General features: G+C 41.2%; 2 protein-coding genes across 2 annotated transcripts in view; both read left to right on the top strand.

Moving 5' to 3' along the window:
- Positions 1-6206, top strand: part of exd3 (exonuclease 3'-5' domain containing 3) — a 49148-nt gene extending 42942 nt beyond the window's left edge. The window contains exons 20-21 of the mRNA XM_085358104.1: positions 5316-5382; positions 5539-6206. Coding sequence (XP_085214230.1) covers positions 5316-5382; positions 5539-5894 — 423 coding nt within the window. The 3' untranslated portion in view covers positions 5895-6206. The remainder of the gene's footprint in view (positions 1-5315; positions 5383-5538) is intronic.
- A 7563-nt stretch (positions 6207-13769) lies between these two features.
- nrarpa (NOTCH regulated ankyrin repeat protein a) lies at positions 13770-18306 on the top strand. Its single transcript, XM_085358103.1, has 2 exons — positions 13770-13921; positions 14123-18306. Exon 2 carries the CDS (start codon positions 14644-14646, stop codon positions 14980-14982), a length of 339 nt encoding a protein of 112 aa, XP_085214229.1. The 5' UTR covers positions 13770-13921; positions 14123-14643; the 3' UTR covers positions 14983-18306.
- Positions 18307-24032: the final 5726 nt, after the last annotated feature.

Below are 24032 nucleotides of genomic sequence, written 5' to 3'. Positions count from 1 at the left end.
AAGTAATAGGTGTGTTTTAAGGAACAATAGCAATGTAATAAATATGCATTATACCTACATATAAATCCAAAAACGTGCTTTGCTCTGTTTTTTAAGTCAGTGTTAATTCAGCTGGACTTACTATTTGTTGTTTACTGCTTGTTTTCAGACGTTTTCGCTCTATCTCCATGTAATTATGCACTTTATTCTCTTCATTTTAAGTAATTTATGCCCATGTTCTGATTAACAGGCTCTGTACAAACCATCATAATTCACTAATATTTATCAGTTTCCCTTCATATTAATCAGGTGTATTGTGGTAACACACACAAAAATTAAAGTCCAGAGCAACTTGTTCTCTTTGTAAGTACATTTTTTAAATAAAGCCTTCACTAATTATTTGATCATTTAATAGAAATCATATTGTCAGAGTGTATGTTTTTTTTCTCACCACCTAAGTAAATGGCGTTACAGTGCCTCAGGCTTTATTTTACCCTCAATGATAAGATTTTCATTTAATGATTAACACTAAAATTCTGCTGGTCTTTTCTCAGCTTAATGAAAGTGTTTCCACTCTTTTCTTCTGTCACGAACTTGTGCAAACTCTCTGACGACATTCATAAACAGAATGTGTAGATAAAGGGCAATTTTTGTTGGCAAAACTTCCTGGTTTCCTTTTTGTCTGTTTGTAGTCCTAGTGCCATTGACAAATCATGTTTCAGCAGGTTTTGGTTGATTGCAGATAAACAGTCTGTGGAAAGCAAATGAGGGGTGAAGTTCATTAGATACCTATCAGCTGTGTTCAGGTGATGATTTAGCTTTTTTAAATTTGTATTTATTTGTTTATTTATTGTCATTTGCAGACAATTACCAACTGACTGCTTATGCTAGACAGTCAGAAAATAGACAGTTGCCTTTGGAAGCTAAATCAAGAGACTGTCTGATGGGTTCCCATTGCATAGCATGACCTTGGGACTATGGTCTGTTAGCTTTTGCTTGCTCATCAATCTCACATTTCTACAGCAGTCTGAGTCAGATTGTTTCCAAAATCAGCATAAAATCCAACTTAAAATAAATCTACATAATCTTACAGGAGTAACAATATTTTATGTCTGCTCAAGGAAATGACAGGGGATTCAAACAGAGCAGAACTTCCCAGATGTGGGAACAATGAATCTCTGGTCATCAATGTTTTCTTTTGCTTTCCTTGGGAAGAGTTTTTAAGTTTCTTGTAAAAAAAAGGAGAGGAAAAAAAGTTCCTTTCTTACATACAGCGTATATGCCTTAGACCACAGCAACCTCGGACGGTGGAATTTTAAGTATTTTTTAACCTTTACTCAGATTTGAAGTTTACATAAAGACTTCAGCGAGAACCTTTCCAAAGGGAGATGATGATGCAGTTTGTGCTCCCCTTTCACTCCTCTCCTCTCCAGTTCCCACGCTGTCCTTTACCTGACTTACCACAATTTGAATCAAATCACTAGTGTCCAATTGGCTGCTGTGATCATGTGACCGGCATCAGCCCTAAAAGCACCGCCTATTGAGATTGGTCTAGGATTTTCCCATGGGAGCTGCATACAGAGCCAGTGCTGTGTGTGTGTTTGAGCACGTTAGGGGAAAAAGTCCCACCACCACCTCCTCTCTGCTGTCCTCACTTTCTTTCCTCTTTTCTTTTTTTTCCCACCACATCCCGTCCTTTAAAACACAGTATCAGACTTTAGATGGCTTTGTTGTCCCAGCAAGGGACGTTCAGACTGTGAGAGTGCCTTAGATTCCCCGAAAAAACATGGAACAAAGGCCAGAGCAGCTCAGTGTAGTACCTGCCTAAAACTTTCTAGAGCTTTCAATTTAAAAAAAAATCTAAATTGTTTTAAAAAAAAATTTATGAATTGCCAAATTCACTTTTGGTGGTCCTTTGATCATTAGTCACTCGTCTGGGTTTTAAGTAGAAGAGCCTAGTGGCATGCTAAAGCTAGTATTGAAATATTATTAGACATTGTACCAAAAAGCCCCCCACCTCCCAAAATATTTCCTCATTCCAGTTTAGTATAGCCAGTATTGTAGGGAGATTCTGATGATTTGCAGTAAGTGTCGAGCTTTTGCATCTTCACACCTTTTGTTTGAAAACCAAACAAGAAAATAAAGTCATGGTGTCTGACTAACCTGCAGAATAATGCCGTGTCTAAAACGAGCGTGTCCAAACGAGCAGAGTCAACTTTGTATGTTTTTGGCACCTTTTAAGGTTTCTTTATTGTGTATGTTTATTTACTGTGTGTCTGTCTGTGTTTTAAATACTGTCTGGCTTTAAGAATTTCGTTGTGTGACCGCACAGTGACAATAAAGAACCTTTTGAATTTTGTACTTGAAATGGTTTGATGAAGCCTATTCCCTGTGTGACAGCTGCATACCTGAAAATTCTGCTAGTTAAGTAATGATGTAGGATAAAGAAACACCAGCTGTCGGAGAGTCATTTTTCTTATCAGCACATCTGCTAATGTGACAAATTGAAAAAAGAAAATCACTTGTACTTAGCTCATTTGTCTAACAGAGCTCTGCAGGATCTCTGATTAATTATAGAATTATTTTCATCCAGGTTGCGTGTGTGTGAGACGATGTGCGTGTGTGCCTGCCCGTCCGTGGCTTAGCTTTGAGAGTTCAGAGCAGGTTCTGGCTTGCTCAACTCTGGGAAACTTTGAGCTGAGCAAATAGCTCGGTCTGTTTTCCTGGCTGCCGCCACAGTCGTATGTGTCAACCATGTGTATGTGCTGTTAGCATCTGTGTGCATGCGGTTTGTATGCTCAGTGTAGTGTAGCCTGTGCAAATTGTGAAGTATTTTATCTGTGCGGTTAATTTTTATCTGTGTGTGTGTGTGTGTGTGTGTGTGTGTGTGTGTGTGTGTGTGTGTGTGTGTGTGTTTTTTTGCATGTTACGTGGTTTTGTGTATGCGTGTAATTCAGCATACAAAGAGGAGTTCATGCATGCAGCCAGGGAGAAGTAAGCTTCATTCGCACAGACAAGACAGATGGTTACACCTCTACTATTCCCACACCTCCAGTGTTTCTTCCCCTCTTTTCCCTGCATGCCCTCTGTCACCACAAAGGCTAACACTGCTCTACATGTGCACACAAATGAGATGACTTGCTATTGTTTTGAGTGGGTGTATGGTCCTGAATTTTCCCAGGTGAAGAGAGGCAAACCTTAAGTGAACTAGTCAAGGAATGCTGTTTACTGGGCGGAGACCTGATGTATTGACAAGGCTTTTAGCACTGACATGCTGTCAGGATGTTTTACAGACAAATGTGTGCATGTGTCTGTCTTTGAGTTGGGGGCCGGCACACAAGAGGCCACTAATGTCTCTCCATTTATCAGGGAAGGACGTTATAATGCGAACACGTGAATGCTACTGAGGTGTTAACACTGTCTATACACACAAAGATCTGATCGTTCTGTAACACTTATGGCCTTTCACACCAAAGCAAGAACCTGAGAAAAATGTGTCTTTGCTGGTGTGCGAGTAGATCAACGCAAGTTATCAGACCTGTACTTTTCCCGTGTTTTAACATAGGTCTGCAACTTTGTGTTTTAAAGCCGGTTGTTAAGGTTAGCCATTTAAGAATTTACTGTGTACTCTGGTGGGTTTTTATTACTTTAGGTAAGGTGATGTTTTAAGTATTTTGGGTCATTACAATGTGAAGCCAACCTAGGTTGTAGTCTGTAATCATTATCCTGTGTCATATACTGGGTTAGGAGTGACACGGTACTGCACTGTACTTTTAGTTTATTTTTATGTCATCTGTCTGTATATTAAATGTATATCAACCTGTTAAGCCAAAAAAAAAAAAAAAAGATCTAAATATCCTGACACCTAGAGTGAGGGGAGTAGATGTCTGTTATGTCTGTCATTTTTTTGTCAGAAATTGGCTCCACTTCTCTCAAAGGGAATAATCACTGTTAGTCAATAAAAAAAAAAAGTTGTTTTTATTCAACCAGTTAATCAGATCTGTCAAGCTTCATTTACAAAGTATTTCTCATGCAGTGTAGTGCAGTTCCAGGTGTTTCTCAGATCACTGAGAAGCTGATTACAAGGCAATAACCATTAGTAATAAAGATGAATTCATATGTGATAATGAGCCATTTTAAATACTTAAAGACAAAACAGCAAGAAATAAATAAAAAATATAAATAGCTTATAATTGGAATAAAAGTGCAAATAACATTAAAGAAAAAATACACAGATAGAAAAATTTTAAATAGAGATAAGAAGATAAATAATTATAAAATAGAATCAAATGTACAATTTGAAAAAAAAAAACAGTCAGTGAATAAAAATAAAGTAATGTGATGGAAAGTAAACATCCAAAATGATAAAATGGTAAGAAAAAAAAGTTTGTGACATCAGTAGCACATGCTCAGTTAAAAGCCAGGCCTGTCTAGATAGGTAGGTCTATGTTTAAAGATTTCATGACTTCCACCTGCTCTCAGCTCCTCTGGCAGACTTTTCAGGTTGTGGAGGACCTGAGACCCTGTGCTGGTTCATATACACGAGTGAATCCATCAAGTAAAAGAAAATAATTTTGGAAATTGAGAGGCAGCCAGTGGATAGACTTCAGAACTGGTGTAATGTGCTTTGAATATTTCTCAATCAATTATAGGTGATGCAAAACATTTTTCTATCAGAGCATTACTGTAATCGAGCCTGCTACATAGCAAAGCATTTGTTTTTCTGCGTCACTCAGAGAGCCTATGGCCATAATTTTAGTTCCGTCCTGATTGTTGTCAACACATGTACATCTAAAGTGCTCAGTGATCCCTGGTTAGATGAGTGTGAGTCATACTGTGTCCTTAATCGCCACTACATGTTTTCTTTTTTTAACTGACATGTTGGTCAGAGCTCTCCTCCACCATCATAAAAATGTCAAATCCCTACAGCAGACACATTGTTCTCTATTGAATTTATTATGCGTGTTATTGTGTTGTTTTTGGAGATGGGTATGGAAATGTTAATGTCGTTTGTGGCGGCCGTTGCACTTTCTGACACATTTGCTCAGCCTACATTACACCCACTTAAATAACAGCAAAATGACAGCCGCCAGTCAGCTATCATGAAAATGAATATGAAAGTTTTTTTGTGATATTGTGCTAGTAAGGAGGTTTTTTTTGTCACGTCATCCATCAAGAATAAAGCTCAAAGCAATAAAGATTTTTAATGGTGTCAGCATTTAGAGTACAAATGGCCACATTTGCAACAAGCTTGTAAACAGACGAGAATATTTTCTTTTTTCCACATTTTTACATTTTTATATCTGCTGCTGGTGACTGTTTCTTTGTTTCTCCAGGCATGTAACAGTGATCAGTATGTGGCAGTGCCACGAGACGATATGGTCGGGATGCTTAAAAAGAAAGGTTTGTCAAACTCACACAGTATTATAGGAAAGGCTATACTTTCTAAAGCATTTAAGGATGAATCTACAGTCCATTATGTCTGCAGCTGTTTGTCTCACCATTGATAACCTCGCTTCCTTTTCCCTTTAAGAATAAAGAAATAATTTTTTTTTGTAGGACTCCTATCAGACCAGGACAACACTGACCTAATGCACCAGCAAGAGGAGAAGCACGATGACATTTTGACCCCAAAGCTCCCCAGGTATGCTCTTCAGTGTCGCTGGGCCTCCCTTTCAGGGCTGGACCCTGACACCCTGACCTTTCCCGGAGGCGCGCCTATTCAGCTTCACACCGTGCCCCCTACCCTCCTTCCAAGGATCCCTCTCTTCTACGTCTGCACCAGATGTGGCAAGGTGTTCTGGGAGGGCTCTCATTTTGGCCGTGTCCTCTCAATGTTTCAGGAGGTCTTGCACATTTCAGACGAGGACAATGAATCTGCTGCAGAGCCCATTACACCTGCTCAGCAGAATTGACTGTTGTAGAGTCAGTTTACATGAAGACTTTGGCATTCAGCTGTCTTATCCCGTAGGAACCCATGCCCCTCTGCACATGGAGGACGGTTCCTGTTCAAGTTTCAACACTGACTCTTCCATAGTTTTCCTGAAAGTAAAGTTGGGTCTGGGCTCTTAAAATACAGTAACATTTCCCCACATGTAATTAACTTTAAATAAATTAGTCAAAGTCAAATGGGAAACAATTCTTCTTTTTTTTATACACCTGGATCAACAGATTGCCTCTCAGTGAGCATTGAATGAAGGCTTTATTTTTGTTTTTAAGCCACCAATTTTTTTCAGATGGAAATATTTTGAAAATGTTTAAATATTTTGTGTTTATAACAGTTTAAAAAATCATTTACATTTCAGACAGGCTATAGAGTGATCGCATTTAGACCTGACCATATTTGTTATAAACTGTATTATACCTAAGAAATGGTTTGCATTGTGATACTTTGAAATCGAAAGAGTTAATTCTTTAAGAAAGTAAACATGTGCATCAATCCTAAGTTTGTTCCATTCAGCAGTTTATGAGGTCACATCCTGTGGAAACTGTTTTTTATTGTTTTGACTTGAACGCCCTGGTAGGTGGCGATAAGGTCAGTTCCTTGGCCGTTTTAGTACCCAGTGGTACGATACATTTTTATTCTCTGTGATTACATTCTTGTAATATTTAAATGTTTAAATGCGTGTTTCAATAAAGAGAGTTTTTTTCCTCTCCTTTCTTAATGTGTAAGAATTTGCAGTTGTTTACTTTCACCAGATGTTTTTGTTTTCAATATGTTTCTAAATTCACAAAGCAGATGGTAAAGGACTGAGGGTGGACAGATTGATGGGATTATCCGAGCTTTAGTCGTGTCTGTCAGGTGTAGCATGTGTGTTGGGGTTTTTTTTTTTTGTTTCGTTTTTTAGTGGGGTCACAGAGTAACCCGGCACATACCAGCAGAATCCCCTCACATTTTCTCATACTCCTTCCCACTGTGAATTTGTGTGATTCCAGACAATTAGATCTCCCAAAATGTTCAAATAGGTTTTGGAAACTGCAATTAAAGATTTTCTGATGTTTTTTTGCTGAGGAAAGTACATGAAGCTACACCAGAAGGCTTAGTTAGTCTTTTTACAGTCATACAATCTAAGAATCCCTAACTATAGCCAGATGTGCTCTTAATTTTACTGACAGTAATTTTCAAAGACGGGCCGTACTGTGAATCACTGAGGTAAATGTGTTTTCAGGAACAACGACAGCTGCAGAAGAAAAGTTGGAGGTTGGTATCTCAGGATGAAACTTGATGCTCCAGAACATGCGCGCTATAGCTTGGTTTATCATGCCATGAGTAACCACGCTGAGCTTTCAGATGTAAAGTGTTAAATTTGTGTTAGTTGAAACTCCTAGGACTTGACATGCTGGGAGTTTTCAGCGAGCTCAGCAGCCTAAATTTAACTGCAACAAATGCTGGAAATATACTCATGAGACACTTTATTAGGAACACCTTTCTAGTTTTGGATTGGACCCCTTTCGACTTTCAGAACTGTCTTAATTGTTCGTGACATGGATTCTACAAGGTGCTGGAATTCCATGGAGATTTTGCTCTATGCGAAAGCATCACATCCTAAAGGTGCTTGGATTGAGGATCTGGTGACTCTGGAGGCCATCTGAATACCGTGAACTCATTGACATGTTCAAGAGACCAATTTGAGCTTTTGGACATGTTAATGTGCTAGAAAAAGTGCACAAGATGATGAGTACACTGTGATCATGGCCAACAGCAATACTCAGATGTGACATTTAAACCACGGTCAGTTGGTACTAATGAGCCCAAAGTGTGACAGAAATACCCCCTGAACATTACCAGTTCATACAAGGCGGGATGGACCCGTGCTTGCATGCTGTTTACACCAAATTCTGACCCTACCATCCGAATGCCTCAGCAGAAATTGAAACTCATCAGCCAAAGTTTTTCCAGTCTTCTGTTGTCCATATTTGGTGTGAACATACAAATTGTACCCTCAATTTCCTGTATTTAGCTACAGAGTGGCACCCGTTCTGGTCTTGTGCTGCTGTAGACCATCTGCTTCATGTGGAGATGCTCTTCTGCATACTTTGGATGTGCCTTTCTATCAGCTCAATGCAGTTTGGTCATTCTCCTTCTGACCTCTGATACCAAAAAGGCCTTTTTGCTCAGAGAACTCACAGTCACTTTGTATTTTCTCTTTTTATTTTTTTACCCTTCTCTGGAAATCCTAGAGATGGTTATGTGGGAAAATCCAAGTAGGTCAGCATTTTTCTGAAATACTCAGGCTAACCCGTCTGGCACTAACAAAACCACATTCAGAGTCGCTTAAATTGCTTTTCTTCCCCATTCTGATGCTTGGTTTGACCTTCAGTGTGTCATCCTGATCGTCTCCATCCCTAAATGCACTGAGTTGCTGCCATGTGATTGGCTGATTAGATAGTTTCAGTTTAACAGGTATACCTTAAAAAAATTTCTGATGGTTTCTTTGGAAGCCTCGACCAGATGTCCCGTAACAGTCCTCTCTCAGATCCCCTAATTTCAGTTTTTTGGGGATTTAGTTTAGCTCACCTGGTTGAGCAGGTGACCATATGCTGCAAGGCTCAATGCACAAGTGCAGGTTTGATTCTGACCTAGACGCCTTTGCTACATATCTTCCACCATATTTCCTGTTTGAAAAATCTTCACTGTCCAATCAGATAAAGGCGAAAAGATTCACATAATTTAGAGAAAATTGACACTTTAGCTTTTCATGTGTGAATAACAGACCAGCTACATGACTTTAAAGGCCTGTGCAAAAATGTAGGCTTAGGGCTTTTGTTGCAGCAAGTAATCCTACACCATCCCTAATGCAGTCATCTGTAGGGACATTATAAGTGCCGTCACTTCTGAAGAATGTTACCAAAGTGGGTGTCTATGGCAGTGAGTGGGAAGTTAACCATTCATTGTTGTGAGTGCTGGGTGAGATGCTGGTCCACATCAGAATCTCCCTCCTCTGTGTCCTATGGGTGAATCTTATGGAAGAAAGTTAATATAGTTAACTAAAACTAAACCAAAAACTACATGAAAGAAATCATTTTAGACTGAAGATAAAACTAGACTTAATTTGTTAATTTGGTCACATTTGTCAAAACAAGAAGCCTGTGCACCTTTTAGTGCATGTGTTACTAAATCTGGGACGTCTAAGAAGGGACTTTGTGTCAAGTATTTGTTGTCACTGTTAATTTATTCTATTTTTCTGAGCATCTTAAAACAAATTATCCACGAGGTAAAGTCAAAAGTGAAATTTAATTTTTAAAAAGTAAGCTTAAAAATACTCTGTGGAAGCAACCTGAAGCTAAACTGAAGGTAAAAACACGTTGACACATTGCCAAACAGCATTTAATAGCAGGAATTTAATAGGTACGTTTGAAAGAGCTGTTTTTTTTTTTATCAGTTTTTGTACTGCTTTCTCATAGAGGTTTTATTGGTGGTGTATATATGGGAAGGTCTGGACCTGTTCAAGCTACAGAAAAATTGCAACATGAAAATTAATTTGAAAGTCTAGTTCCCAAGAACAGTGCAATACTGATGAAAAGCGAAATGAAAATATTATCTGAGCATTTTATGCGTTTTCACATATGGAAACCAGCTCTAATAAATCATGTAAAACTACACTTTAAGGTGTGGGGGGAAAGGGCTCGTGATAAACGCATAGCTGATGCTGCGTGAGACCTTCTCCAGAGGAAGCTGGATTAATCCACCTCTGTGACGTGTTAACAGTTTCGAAAAAGATCCACAATCAAGTGCTGCTGAACGAGACCGCTATGCTGGCAATGGTGTAGTTTAAAACGATAATAATATGACCTCTTCTTCTCGAGCCTCCTGGAGTCCAAGCATTTGTTGGCTTGTCGCCAAGCAGCCTGTGCAATAACTACAGTAACATTAAGCTTCCCCGAGGTGTATTTTATTGGTATGACTGAAGCAGACACCCTAACTTCCAAATAAACCCGGTGTGTGCTGTCCCGTCCTTGTCCGGGTGGTCGCAGCCCCTGCCTCTGCAGAGCGCGAGGTTTCTGCTGCAGCACCGTGTTATTTGATCCTTGCTCTTTCTTTGCTGGGAAGAAAAGCTCGCCTCTTTCCCACGCTCTGAGGACACGTGGTGCCCGGAATGAATTGGATGCAGAAGGCCCTCCCCTCCCGGTAAAACGTCACCCCTCTCGCTCTCTCTGTCTCTGTCTCTCTCTCTCTCTCTCTATTCTCATAAACTCAAGCACGCATGTTTTCAGGTATGAATGTAAAAACAGGTTTAAAAAAGAAATTATGTTTAAAAAAACCCCAACTAAATTTAGATTTATGTTCCCTCCTGTTGTGTGATTTCCCCGTTTGGGCTCTTCTGCAACATGGAACCCAGAGGAGAGACTCCTCCCGGCTCGTCTGGCCCATTGCTGCCCCGGCGTCGGCGCCAAACTCGGGCACCGCGCAGCTACGAGGTCTTCGTTGCTCCTTTTGCGGTGCAGCACTTAAGCCTCTCTGTATTTCGGGGAGGGGGGTGTTATCTTGTTTATCATCGCACGAAAGCAGAGCAAAGACATGGCTGCACAAACAAAACCAGAACAGGCTTGCATTATCTCAATGCAACCGTTTTCCATTTAGGAGTTCTAGGAAAGCTGGCCTCATTGCACCCTCCGTGCCCAGCCGACCGCTCTTCATAGCTGTGCCCCCCACCAAAAAAAAAAAACACCTAACAAAAAGTTTTTAAATTTTTAGTTATTTATTTAGTTGTTTTACCTGACGTCATATTAACTGAACGCGAGAAACTGTGGGGGGGGGGGGGGGGGGGGGGGGGGAATCACAAGTATTTTATCTCAACTTACTCTGGCAACTTCCCAGGCACACATTACCACGAAAGATTCAAGAGAGAAGTGCATGTGTTGGGGAGGGTCTTCGGGGAGAAACTCATCCAATGGAAAACTTTTGGCTCCTGTAGTCTCTGCAAATGTTTTCCAAGTGTCCAGACGCATTGCAGCAAAAGCTCTGATAGCGGACAGATGTTCTTGATTTTCCAGAAATTGTTTTTCACCCTTCAGTAATCTGAGGAAAAAAATGCACACATGTACAGTAATGTGCAAACATTTTGCGCACTAAATGTAAAATGAGGAAAACAAACAAATACATAAATTCTTCACAATTCAGGAATTATGCAATAGAGCGTTTTCCAAGATATAATTATACCTTTGCAAGTGACGTACAACTTTATCCAAACGTTCTGGTTAATTGGCACAAGCCTTTTGTAGTTTGGGTTAAGTCTTTGCACAGCAAAAACACAAATAGGAAACAATTAAACCAACACTTGTATTTTTCTTAATTTATAATTTGAAAAACAACCCACAATCTAAATTTCCCCTCAATCTGATGGGATAGATTTGCTCTGCAAACGGCCATATGTACCCTCACTGACTAATTCAGTCATATACGGAGACAGCGAAGGGGAACACACGTCTGTTATTGCAGCCTACATCATCGACTTGACTTGGTTATTCACCACGTTTGAATACACCACATATGGGTGACTCAGAGCTGGCTTTGTTTTGGAGCATTTGCAGCTGTGGACCACTTGTAGGAGGTAAAAACAAAGGCGCACAAATAGTCACCTGCACATGTCCCCAAAGACATTCTGAGTAGATGAAATTAGCTCGTTTTTGCTGTCATTTGAGCGTGACTGAAAGTCAGGTATCTCCATATCCATAAACATAGAAGAGAGTGGCCTAGAAGTCCTTTCTGAGTTGCTTCCAGAATATTCTGCAAAGTCAGCTTTACCTATATTGATAAAAAAAAAAAAGGGACATATTTTCTTACATGTTCAGTGCAAGAATGTTCTCTTATGCCTAACTACACGATCCCTTAATCGTGTAACTAAACCCAATAAAATATTAGCCTGTTTCATATCCATACTGTGCATCATGCCGGCGTTAAAAGCCGGTTTGCACTAATGGAAGCAGTTAATGTGGTATGTGCAGCCGTGTAGGCTAACTGAAAGCACTACTCTGTGGTTATCTGTGGCGACTAAACTGTGACCCTCAGGTGCCTCATTCATGATTTTAAAGGACACCCTCCGGTCAGCTTAAAAGGGAGAGGAACGTCTGTATGCACCTAATAATCAGCCGCCTTTCCCAAGAATCGCTGTGTAGTCGTCTCCTTTAGATTAAACTGAGCAAGTCTGGGGCTTCATCTGTGGGACCTCTGTTGCTGTCTCTCCCACGGACTGCCGCTCCGACCCACAATAGCACGCTCATGCATGCAGATAGAGCCACAGACGTGCGCCAAATGTACAGTTCTGACTGTGGGAAAACCTGATAGTGCGAAAGCCGCCAAACCATCAGAGCGGAAAGCGGCTTGTAAAGTGTTACACAGATGACACGGAGAACGGGTCGCCAAACGGAGCAAACGGTCAGAGAAGGAAGCTGAGCTGCAGGTAGCCTACCTGGTGCGGTTTCTACATAACCCATTCTCTCCGTCTCTGCGTTTATCTAACCATCTGTGTCACCGTAACGCTTATTTATTTGTGCCGAGCCGTGTTTCTGTCAGTTAGTGGGATATCTATCGACACCTTTTTCTCTGCGCCACACACACACTCACAGGCGCCCAGTTCCCACGGTGGTGGGGGTAGCTGAGCGGCGGTGTCAGTCTGTGCAAAGCGTCACCTCTTTTCACTTGCAAAAAGGAAGTAGCGCGGGGCTTTTGTTATCTGAACTCTCACAGTCTAGTCATTTAAAAACAAGTGGACTATATCCGCCGTTTATGATTTAAACAGCCACCTATAATCTCCTCCTTTGAGGTGTTTTTATGCCGGTAGGTATGACGGCGACAATCCACCCGTTTGGGGTTTGTATTTAACTCTATGCCATTTGGTTTGGACGTAATATAGCGTACTTGTGTCGGCTTCTGGTAGAACGGCGTGTACAAATGTCTCCTTGTGCCTCAGTCTAGCATTTGGACGAATCTCATCTTCTTTCTTTGTTGTATTTCACATTTATCCACAAATTAACTGAGGCGTTTGTGTGGAGTCCCACACTCCGGAGAAAGTTGGAACACCAAAATCAACACATAGCCGTAATCCACTCCCTCTACGGAATAATTGTCATTATTTGGACGCTTAAAACCCCCAAATTCACAAGAAGTGATGCCAGTTTTTTCCCCCAGATTCAATATAGATTCACTTAACTGAGATTTAAAAAAAAACAAAAAACAAAAAAACAAAAAACCCCATTTAACTTATACAATCCTCGATCCATGATAAGAAGTGAAATTCTATCGCCTTTCGAGAGATTTCACCTCCTTTGAAATTCGAAAGAAAATTAATATGAAGGTAAATGTAATAGACACTCCATTCTTTGAGATATTTTTTTGCGATTAAGACTCATTTGATGTTGTTTCTTAGTAACAATTTTCATCGAGCAGCAATTAATGATCAACTTTCACCGAGCAACACTTGTCAATTCCCTTCAGTGTCCAACACGCTGTCACTGACACCTGACTGACTTTTTGTCGCAAGTTCCTGCCGACGACAATCCAGTGGTGGACCTTTTACAGCGTGCCCGATTTCTCAGCAGTTTACAGCGCTGGCAGCACCGTGTCTGTGACTTTCAGTCCGCTTCACGGGGTGGGCTGCAGGAGATCGGATATAGAGATCACCGTAGGATTGCTGCGGGCGCCTTGTTTAATACTTTGCAGCAACATTTGGCTCCCCCTCGGAATACCACGCCCCCTCCCTACAGATTCACAGGACCCTCCCTCAAACCGAATCGGCAGCCTATAACCTCCCCGGATCTCCACCCATTCCTCCACAGTTGATTCTTTGGGAAGGTATTGTCATGCAAATGAAGGACGCGTAAAATATTCTCTCAGAGCGCAGCGGAGGGCAGAGACTCACACGGACCGCAAGGAGGACACAGATCGCGCCACTCGGTGGATTTCTATCGTTTGCGTCGCTAGGGACCCGTCTATCTGTCACAGGTAAGTCCCAAATCTGCAGCGGATTACAGTTCTCACATGTTTAGCGGTAAAATTCAACCAGTGTACCCGTGCGTAAACGTGTGCGCACGGTGGTTCCGCGCACTCATTCTTGGATGTGGCGGAATGTAGGGTCTCTCGCACTCTGTTGGTGAGGATTCTGGATTCATGCGGGCTCCTCTTGTCCTTTTTTGTCTTTCCCAGACACCCTGGCCACATGAGAAGCGACATATAGCCAGGGAACAGATCGAACCGTTCAAGGAAAACCGACGGGGATCCAACACACAGGAGGCTGCTCTGTGGAGATAGTGGCCATACTTCCAGTTTTCCCAAGTAAAGTCGGAGGTGTCTCTCTTCTCCATCCCCCTGTGCAGGCTACCTGCTGCTGCTACTGCTGCTACAGAAGGGGAACTATATTCTAAAGTCCCCTGGATCACTTGAGAGCACCCTTCTATTTTCTAGGGGATTTATGATCTCTCAAATATTTACACACCAAGTGTGCCATTTTCTCTCTTGTCCTTTTTGGGATATATGTACACACATATATATAAAGTGACCTTTTTCCGTTTTAGTGGGCTACTTTAAAGTGCCTTAGCTGGTTATAATCCAGTGTAACTGTGGCATTGCTACCAGACCAGAGACGCTCAACAGGGAGAAGACGATCATTATCAGCTTTAGAGTCCAGGCAGGATTACTTGTTCCCCACCCTCCAGCGAGTTGCAACCATGAGCCAGGCGGATGTGTCAACTTGCTCCGCGCCGCAAAGGGTTTTCCAGGAGGCGGTTAAGAAGGGCAACACCAAGGAGCTGCACTCTTTGCTGCAGAACATGACAAACTGCGAGTTCAACGTCAACTCCTTCGGGCCGGAAGGACAGACGGCCCTCCATCAGTCAGTAATTGACGGAAACCTGGAGCTGGTAAAACTGCTGGTGAAATTTGGTGCAGATATCAGACTGGCCAACCGGGAAGGGTGGAGCGCTTTACACATCGCCGCTTTCGGGGGCCACCAAGACATTGTGCTATACCTCATCACCAAGGCCAAGTATTCCTCTGGCGCCCGGTGATCAGACTCTGCTGTCAGGTAAAAAAGAAAAAAGGAAAAAGTAGAAAAATTAAAACAAACAAGCAAACAAATCAACTACAATTTAAATATAAAACTGCAACACAACACACGGGAAAGCCAGGCTCTTGTAAAAGCAAAATAAATAAATAAATAAAACAAAAAAACCAATAAAACAAACAAAAAACAACAACAAAAAAACAAAAACTGCCATTATTTACATAGTTGTGCCAAATCATATAAAAAAGGAGATAAAAATAGGCCTGCACAATAATCTTTCCTCACTGTAAACCAAACGGGGTCCTCTCTGCACTCCCGAGTGAAGCACCGCATGGTTCATACACAGCGCCTCAACACGAATCTTTTAACAAAAGAAACCCATTTCCGTGAGTTTGTTGGTACTAAAGCTTTCCTCTTGAATGTTCGTATTAGATCGTGTCGTCCACTATAAAAGAAATCAAGTCTCTGTGTATCGCATGTGTGTGTTTGGACTCCAGAGAGCAGATGGCCCAGTTTTTTTTCCCTGTCCCTTGAATAGTTTCTTTGTGGGAGCGCAGATTTGACCTGTTGCTCCTCATTGTTCTGTAAAACCCCCTTTTTAAGTTATTTTATATGAAACAGGCACTTGATGCTTTATGGCTGCATGCTGGAATATCTGAAAGGGAAGACACATGAACAAGAGAAGAAGGGTTGCCCTCTGTTGGTTACCAGAGGTCTTATTTTCTTTAATAAATTTTAGTGATTCTTCTTCATTCTTTTTTTTTTTTTTTAACTCAAAGAGCGGCATTATGGCTATCCAACACATTTTCAGATGTGTAATCATTATGTAACAACAACTGACTTCATAATTGTTGTGAAGTACTGTACACAATAGCTTTACTTTGTTTCTGTTTCTTTTTTTTCTTTTTTTTTAAGGAAAAGAGCGATGAGAGCGCTCTGCAAGCAGATCTTGCCATGCTGGCGTCCAATTTTTCAGGCCAGTGCGACCACTTTGCCAATGGTCATTGTGTTACTAAAAACCGCTGCTTTCGCTTTGTATAAAAAAAGACGCATTTAATTTCACTTTATAATCTCCTTTCAGTATTTTATTAACATCCTAGTCATCACTGTGAAAGCAGGCTGGGTTTTTTTTTTAATTTATGAAGGTACATTGAGAAGATGCATTTTTAAATATTTTGTGGTTCTTCTTAAAAACGATCTGTATTGTGTAAGGATATAATGGGTGACTCAAGCTGCTTCAGACTTTTTTGTGTAAACTGTCCCGTGTGGAGGTAAGACCTGCCACCCTCATCCTACTGGCCACAGTTCTAGATACCCCCACCCTCCAGTTATAGGCTGTCGACCCCTTCGGAGTGGACTTTCTCATCCTCCCATTAAAGTGACTCTGTTTGGTTGCCTTTTCCCAGCTACCTCGTCTGTAAAGTATTCTCAAGTCGTTCTGTTTTTCCTCACCACCGCCTTGTTTGGAGTCTGTGATCATCCGCATGCCGATGGGCTGTTTGTGTCTGCTAAAGTAACCTCACAGCCAGATGGACTTCAGTAAAGAAGATGCAATGAACCCATTTTTGCATCCTCCTTCGGGACAGTTTTCACACTACAACCAAACCAGTGCTGACAAGCAAAACATCATTTTGCCTTTTCTGCAAGAGAGTCTGTGGTTCTGTCTGTCTTTACACACACACACACACACACACACACACACACACACACACACACACACACACACACACACACACACACACACACACACACACACACACAGAGCCATTGTTGCATGTCTCCCCTATAATACTCCACTTTGCTCTCTCTCTCTGTGTCCTTATCAGCCTGTATGGTTGTTTTAGTTCCATTTATTTTCTCTCTTTTTTTTAGTCATACAAAAAATGGAATTGTATCGCATGACTTATAAATGCAGGGAGTTTTATTGCACAAAATCGGAGTCTTGAGCGCCCCCAGTGTTCGTATGGGGTAACTGCAAGAGCCAAGGCTTTGGAATAGTTACTACTACTGAGCAGGACCCTAATACTGTTGGACGATGAAGACTTAAAAATGATCAACAACACATGACTATTGCAGGATTTCACAGAAAAGGAAAATTAGGTCTCATAAATTTGCCTGCTGCATTTTGAAAGTCATGGCACCCTAACATTTGTAACGATGCTGCTTGTATGTTTCTTTTCTCGTTAATGTTGATGTTGTTATTTTATTATTATTATTTTTTGTTTGTTTTTAGAAAAAAAATGCCTACTGCTCAAATGGCCAACAGAATTTTCACAGCAGCACTGGCTGACCTCATGAGAAGCTCTTGAGAAGGTGTGCACGAGTGTGTTTTCCCGTTAAGGTGTATGTGTTTATGTTTGTGTGTGTGCGTGTTGTGTGTGTCTTCTCATGAGGCACGTGTCCCATTTTCAACCTGGAACAACCGATAATTAACCGAAACAATAGTTCAACTACATTAAGGTATAGATTGGTATCAGGCAACAAATGAAATATGCATCGCTTGTCTTAAACTTGATTTTTTTTTTCTCTTTTGTTTGAATATTGCACTGATGACTGTTGTTGAAAAGTTGGCTTTTATGTGTCAACATTTAATTTTTTTTTCTGAATAGAAAAAAAAAGCAGACACAACAAAATACTATTGTATAAATATATGCTCCAGGTGATGATGTCCTAATGTGTGTATTACTTTGTGGAAAAAACATGATGTTTTTCAACAAAGACGTGTGTATCTCTGTGATTGGGTGTATGTATATATACATATGGATATATATATCGATGCTGAAGATGATGATATCTTGGGGCACTTTCTTTTCTGAAGTGCTGTCTTCCTGATTTTGTTTGAAAGGGGAATAATACATTTGATGGTAAGATCATTGTAACATAATAAAGAATTGCACGGTTGTGCAGTTATTTGGCTCGCTATGGTCATAACATTTATGACGTAAGGAGCCTGCTGCCGGATTGGTGTACACATTGAGATGATTTTTTTTCTATAAAAAAACAAAAAAGGAAAAAAAAGGAGAAAAAAGAAAGAGAAAAAAGAATGAAAGAGTGCTGACTTCTTTGGGCCAACTTGTGTTTCTGGTCTTGCTTCATTGCAAGCAGGAGGAAACGGTTGATTTTTCATGTGTGATGCAGATGTTCCATCATCATGTCTGATTTTGGAGTTTTTTCGTGTGTTTGTTTGTATTCTTTTATTTTTGAACATTTGTAACACTGTGATGATGACATCATGTCATGTGGAGATGAGTGCTGTATTATTTTTGTACGTTTGTGTACAAGCCAGTAAAGAAATCATTAAACTTAAAATCCGCTGTGTATGCATACATTTCTTCCTTATGTCCCAAGCAAAAGCTACCCGCGCCCCCCTCTCTTCACATTTTTCATTGAAAAGATTGGTTTGGGAAACACCTCCCTCACCCCCACACTGCTCTCTCTCTCTCTCTCTCTCTCTCTCTCTCTCTCCCTCTTTCCCTCCCTGTCTTCCAAACAGGGCCCAACCCAGATGCCCATTCTCTCTTTTTGTCATTCATCTGGCCTCATCCTTTCACTGCCGGGATAAAGGAGCCCAGTGCATTGTGGGTAGGCTCAGTTTAAAGAAGGGTCCCCTCCCCTGTGTGTGTTGTGGGAGAGATGGTTTTATGTTACCCCCACACACAAAAACGTTTCCAACACACTCTTCTCGTATGCTCTCTTCCTAATGATTAAGACCCAGGCTTTGCACCACACTTCAGCTCTCTGCTAACAACCAGGACTTTTGTGTGTGTTTGTTTTACCTTACTTAACAGTCTCTTACTCACCATTTATACTCCCTATCAAATTATCTTCTTCAAAGCAAAACTAATTGTGGAGTTAGACTTCTAAGAAGTAAGACGACTTCCAAGAAGTCCGACTTGCTTCAAAATCATCCACTTTGTTGAGGCATTTTGCATCTTTTTTGTGATTTTCTTGCAGCTTGTGTTCAAAATAATGTTGCATGAAATGGGCTTAAAAATGAATTGGCCATAAGTGTAAAAGGGGGAACTGTGCTATTCTGATATGTTGTCTCTTTTACAAGCAAAATGGTTATGAAAGAGTGTATTAGTGTGTGCATTATGCTCTGATTTCTATTTCAGTTTTTCTTTTTTGCATGTGTGCTTCATTTCATGTCAGCATTGGTTAAAATGCAAAATCTGTTTTTTCTCCTGTTCATTTGAGTGTTTGAGTGAGTCACATCAACATCAACATCTTTCTTAGAAATGATGACTCGCAACTGATATTGCATGGCTGTAAAGCGGTTGGTGGGAAAACAGAGGCAACGATACGTTTTTCAACATGTCAGACCTGTTCGTATTGCAACATTTTCTGGGTGTTGACCAGCTTCAACTGTGAACGTTTGAGTAAAAAGGGTTTCCCATGTGTTCGAAATAACGGTTGTGGTCTTAGAGTTGCAATTCTGAGAGGAAAAAAAAGCAGTAGTGTTATAAGCTTTTTACTGACAACTTTGTGCCATTGTTGAAGCAGCTGTTAAAATCGGTGTCTGCACCGCAGCTGAACCATAAATGACCTCAGCTCAAAGTTTCAGCACTGATCTGATGTATTTGAGTTCCTCTAGACACCAGCCCTTCTCTGTTGTGATCCCATGGCAGGCAGAGTGTGTTATCTCGCCTGCTGCTCGCTTGCACATTTCTCCCCAAGTCCCTGCCTCCCTCCCTCTCAGTCTCTCACTTCTGCAGGATGTTTTTGTTGAGCTGCGTTCCCATTGTTCACACACTGAGTTGGCTGGCCTCCCAGCGTTGATGCTGGCTGCTAGGCCCCCTAATAGGTTCTTCATGTGCCTTGGCTTTCCTTGCTCATCTTGGTCATTGCATGGAGAAGCTTGCATTAGTGAGCCAGACAACAGATTTTTGGAGGAATTTTTGCAGAGAAGGCAGAGAGGGAAATTGTGATGGATAAATTGTCGAGGGAATAACTGGAAGTCCAGAAAACATAGGGGAATCACATTAAAATTGCTTCACTAAAAAATAAACAGGCCACAGTGGTAAAGAAAAAAAAAAGGACAGCCTTGTGTCCTTTTGCTTGTATAGTTTTTGTATGAAACACATAGAGGAGACAGTGTTAAAAGCTGGTGGGGTGATGTTATAGCAGCTGCAAAAGTGCATCTGGGTGATTATTTGCCATCGCTATTCAAAAGCCCATTGTTCAGAGGCTCATAAAATATTCATATCTATGCTTCCACCCCTCATTTGAAGCGATGCACTTAATCTGAAACACGCAAGATTAACTGAACATCTTGTGATACATGTAAAATGCCATTTGACTGGTTTTGCAATGATAAATTCCTCTTTTTTTGTTTTGTTTAATCAGCACATGTTCAACATGTGTACAGTGTACACGAGAACTTCTGACTTCCTCAGAATACACTGATACAGGCTTGATTGCTCTCTGATTGGGTAGTAATGTACAACAAAGGGCTTCTCTGAATGAAACCTGTTGTATAATTAGGTTGAGAACACATATGAGGAACTTTTAAGAGTTACTGCAGGAGCACAATAACTCAGCCCTGTGTGACTGTCGAGCGATGACAGCCATACAAAGACAAACGCATTAAAATGTTTAATAGTGTTTCCACCATCTTGAATCAGACAACACAACATGTTGCAACTTAATTTCTTGTTGTCTACCCTGTGACAACAAATTGACTTCTTGCTCTATGCATAATCAGCATCAATTTTACTTGGCCAAGTTTGTGCACACAAACAAGGAATGTGACTCTCTGCACACAAAATGAAACTTTTTAAACACAATTTTAAATGGACAGTTTATAAATAGGCAGCTCGACCCTGAAATAGCTGGAGACCTGATGGCTGAGTAACCATTACTGTTATGCTTCTTTGATATCTTCCACTTACTGTGATGTACTTGGTGCACCATAGTCTTAAGTTCTGCATAGACAAGTACGCGAGGTCAAAAAAAAGAAAAAGATGAAAATTGGCATCACTCAAACCGGAGTGGATCCCAGTGAACTTGCGGATAAAGAAATTATACCCAAGCCTTTACCCTTGCATCCAAATATTATCACCCCAGGCTCCAAAAACCTGCACAACAGCCATAATGCTAGAGTGGATGCCTAAAAATGGGACAAAGTCATGTTTATATCCATCTTTTATATACAGATATGTTTTTTTCTCAAATTGATGATGTAAAAAACTGATTCACCCTACCGTTTGCTCTATTTTTGGTCTGTCAGACAGTTTTTTTGGGCTGTACCTTCTTTACAGCTACAAGTTTAAAATAATTTTTAAAAAGTGAAATCTCTTTGGTCTCCACACAGACTGTTTACTTGCATGCCACTGAAGCATACTAAATCAGGACTAGGACTCCAGGGGAAGCTACAAAAATGTCTTTTAAAGATAGATTCTAGATATTCATATGCAGATGCGTGTTTGTAGATACCCCTTAGTTTCTTAATGTGTCTGCTGTTTGGAGGAAGGACCCAGCATACAGAGATACTCTGTAGATACTGTATTCAGCCTGGATGGGTATTTCTCTAACAAGTAGGCTTGGTGATAAGATTGCTTATTGATTGCTTCCATCTCAGCTATTCTTACTTGTAACCATTATCATATTTTCATCCACTGTAAAACTATTATTGTGATATTTTTGATGTTTTTGATTTATATATATATATATATAGAGAGAGAGAGAGAGAGAGAAAGAGAGAGAATATCTTTTATAGCACACAATTCTTTGAACATGCAAGGAAATCAGCGCAGAGTCACAGATGACAGTGAGCTTTAAATCCTGCTGATACCGCACTTTCTTTCTCAAAACAAAAACACGCCTGTCGCTAAACTCAACCAGTGGACTCCCCCACCCTCGCCAAAGTCTGCCTGTGAGTAAGAAGTGGAGTAAAAGAAGTGAGAGAGAGTGAGGGAGAGAGACAGGTGGTCAGGCTGGTCTTTTCCTTGCCCTCCGCTCCTTTTTGAACTTTTCTTTCATTCTTCCAGTTCATTCTGTGCTTCTTTCCATAGCTCCAGTGACAAGGCTCTCCATTCACTGCCTCATTCTTCCACCCCTCCCTCCTCCCTCCATCTCCCTCACACACCCCGACCCTATCCCCTCCCTTCTTACTTCTTTGTCTAACTCATGGGGGCCTGCTTTAGCTACTATTCACCAGCCAGACGGGCCGCCATTGACTGGGCTCCCCCCACCCAATTCGCCTCCCGCCCCTCTGCAAAACACCCTCACACACATATGCACACAGCAACCTGGCCATTCTCCACCCTACGCCCTGTATCAGGCAGCTGCTATGCTAATAGGGAGGAAGGGATGGAGGGAGGGAGAGATGAGGAGGAGAGACAGAGCAGCCAGCCTATAGTAAAAGGACAGAGGGAGGGAGAGCAGGGAGATTGACCCCGCTCCACCATCTCCATAGCCATGCCAGAGCAGCAGCAGACCTCCTGTTACACAAAGGGAGTCCTCCCACCCTCCACCCCTCTGCCTTCACCCCTCTGTTCCCCTCTTTCTCATTTAAATCCATTTTATACCCCAGTGGTAAAGGGAGCTGTAAGTGCAGTATGTAAAGTAACCTTACTCCTGCCCTGCGGGCGTAACCATTCAGCACTCAAAACAGAGAGAACAGCCTCTGTGTGTGCTTGTGTGTGTGCGTGAGAGAGTGTGTGTCCATTCCCCTGCTTTGTTTAGGACTACAGCCCATACCTCCACACTGTGCTCACACACACACATGCACACGCTACCACCTGTCCTTTTAGTCTGGTTGCATCTCCCATTATAGTCAAGTAGTTGTAGACACATTAGAAACATGCATGCACTGGACTCACAAGAACAGAACGATTCCTATTTAGTGTAATTTATAGTCAGGTTGGCAACTGCTACTCCAGTCTGATACACCGACAAAGTTTCATGGCTATAATTTAACCTTATTTGAATTTTTGAGGGGCTGCTCAGATTTTAATCCACACACGGCTGAAACTACTTTTTTTTTTCAATATTAAGTTTGTCATGTATGACAAAGAAAATAAAAAGGGATACAATATCACACTCCAATTTTTGTAAAAAGAAAACAGGAAAAATGAAGACATTGTTAAAGTCTCTGAGACACAGGCAATGCCCATTTTTCACTGTTTCTGAATATTCAATACACAAACAAGTGATTGCTCATGTTGGGAAATAATTAGCACATTGATTGCTAAAGATAGCTGGAAGCAGAGAGTGTCTGAAAAGATCCTGAAAATGATTTTAAAAAATAGATTTATCTGCTAATTGATGCAATTCTAAATGAAATACACTGAGAGTGTTTTCTGACATTCTGCCTGCCACATTTACATCAGTGTGGTGGAACGTGTTGTAGTTATATAGCCACACTGAACAGAACAAAACACAGGGACGGACAATAGATGCAAGAGTCAAGTTCATGAAATCTTGACGAAAGTTTACCAACTATGAATAATGCACAGGTATTTCTAAAAAAAACATATATTACATTTGAAAATATAATTAAAATGAATTAAATAATGCTTCTCATATTTATTTTTCCAGGGGGCTTAAATATGTATGTCAGGAAACAAATGTAAATGTCGCTTAATCCGTGAGTTTTGTTTGTCACAGTGGCTGTAATGCTATGCAGCGGCCCTCCGCCTGTGTCGGCATGTTTGTGTGAGCTCAGCTTTTTTTTCCTGGTAGCATGTGCATGTCTTATTTGTTGTGTTTTGGTGGAGGGGAGAAAGGGGGGGGGGGGGGGGGGGGTGTTGGCAAGAAGGCATTTCTCTCCCTCTCTGTACCTCCTGTTCTGTTATTTGCCCCTGTGCAGTGTGACCCTGTGCCCCATCACGGAGGCACGTCCCATTTGACATCTGCCTGTTTGCAGGAGGTGGGGTGGGGGGTGCCAGGGGTGGGTTGCCCATATGGAGCTTCAACCCACCACCCCCCAAACTAGCCACACACACACACACACACACACACACACACACACACACACACACACACACACACACACACACACACATACTTGCACTCCACCTCCAGCATCCTGTCTCCTGCTGCCTGCCCCAT

Source organism: Diplotaxodon limnothrissa, linkage group LG7 (genome assembly GCF_057381915.1).
Source record: "Diplotaxodon limnothrissa isolate DT_005_m linkage group LG7, D_limnothrissa_male_GT1.1, whole genome shotgun sequence".
NCBI lineage: Eukaryota > Metazoa > Chordata > Actinopteri > Cichliformes > Cichlidae > Diplotaxodon > Diplotaxodon limnothrissa.
This window is presented reverse-complemented; position numbering and strand designations above follow the sequence as displayed.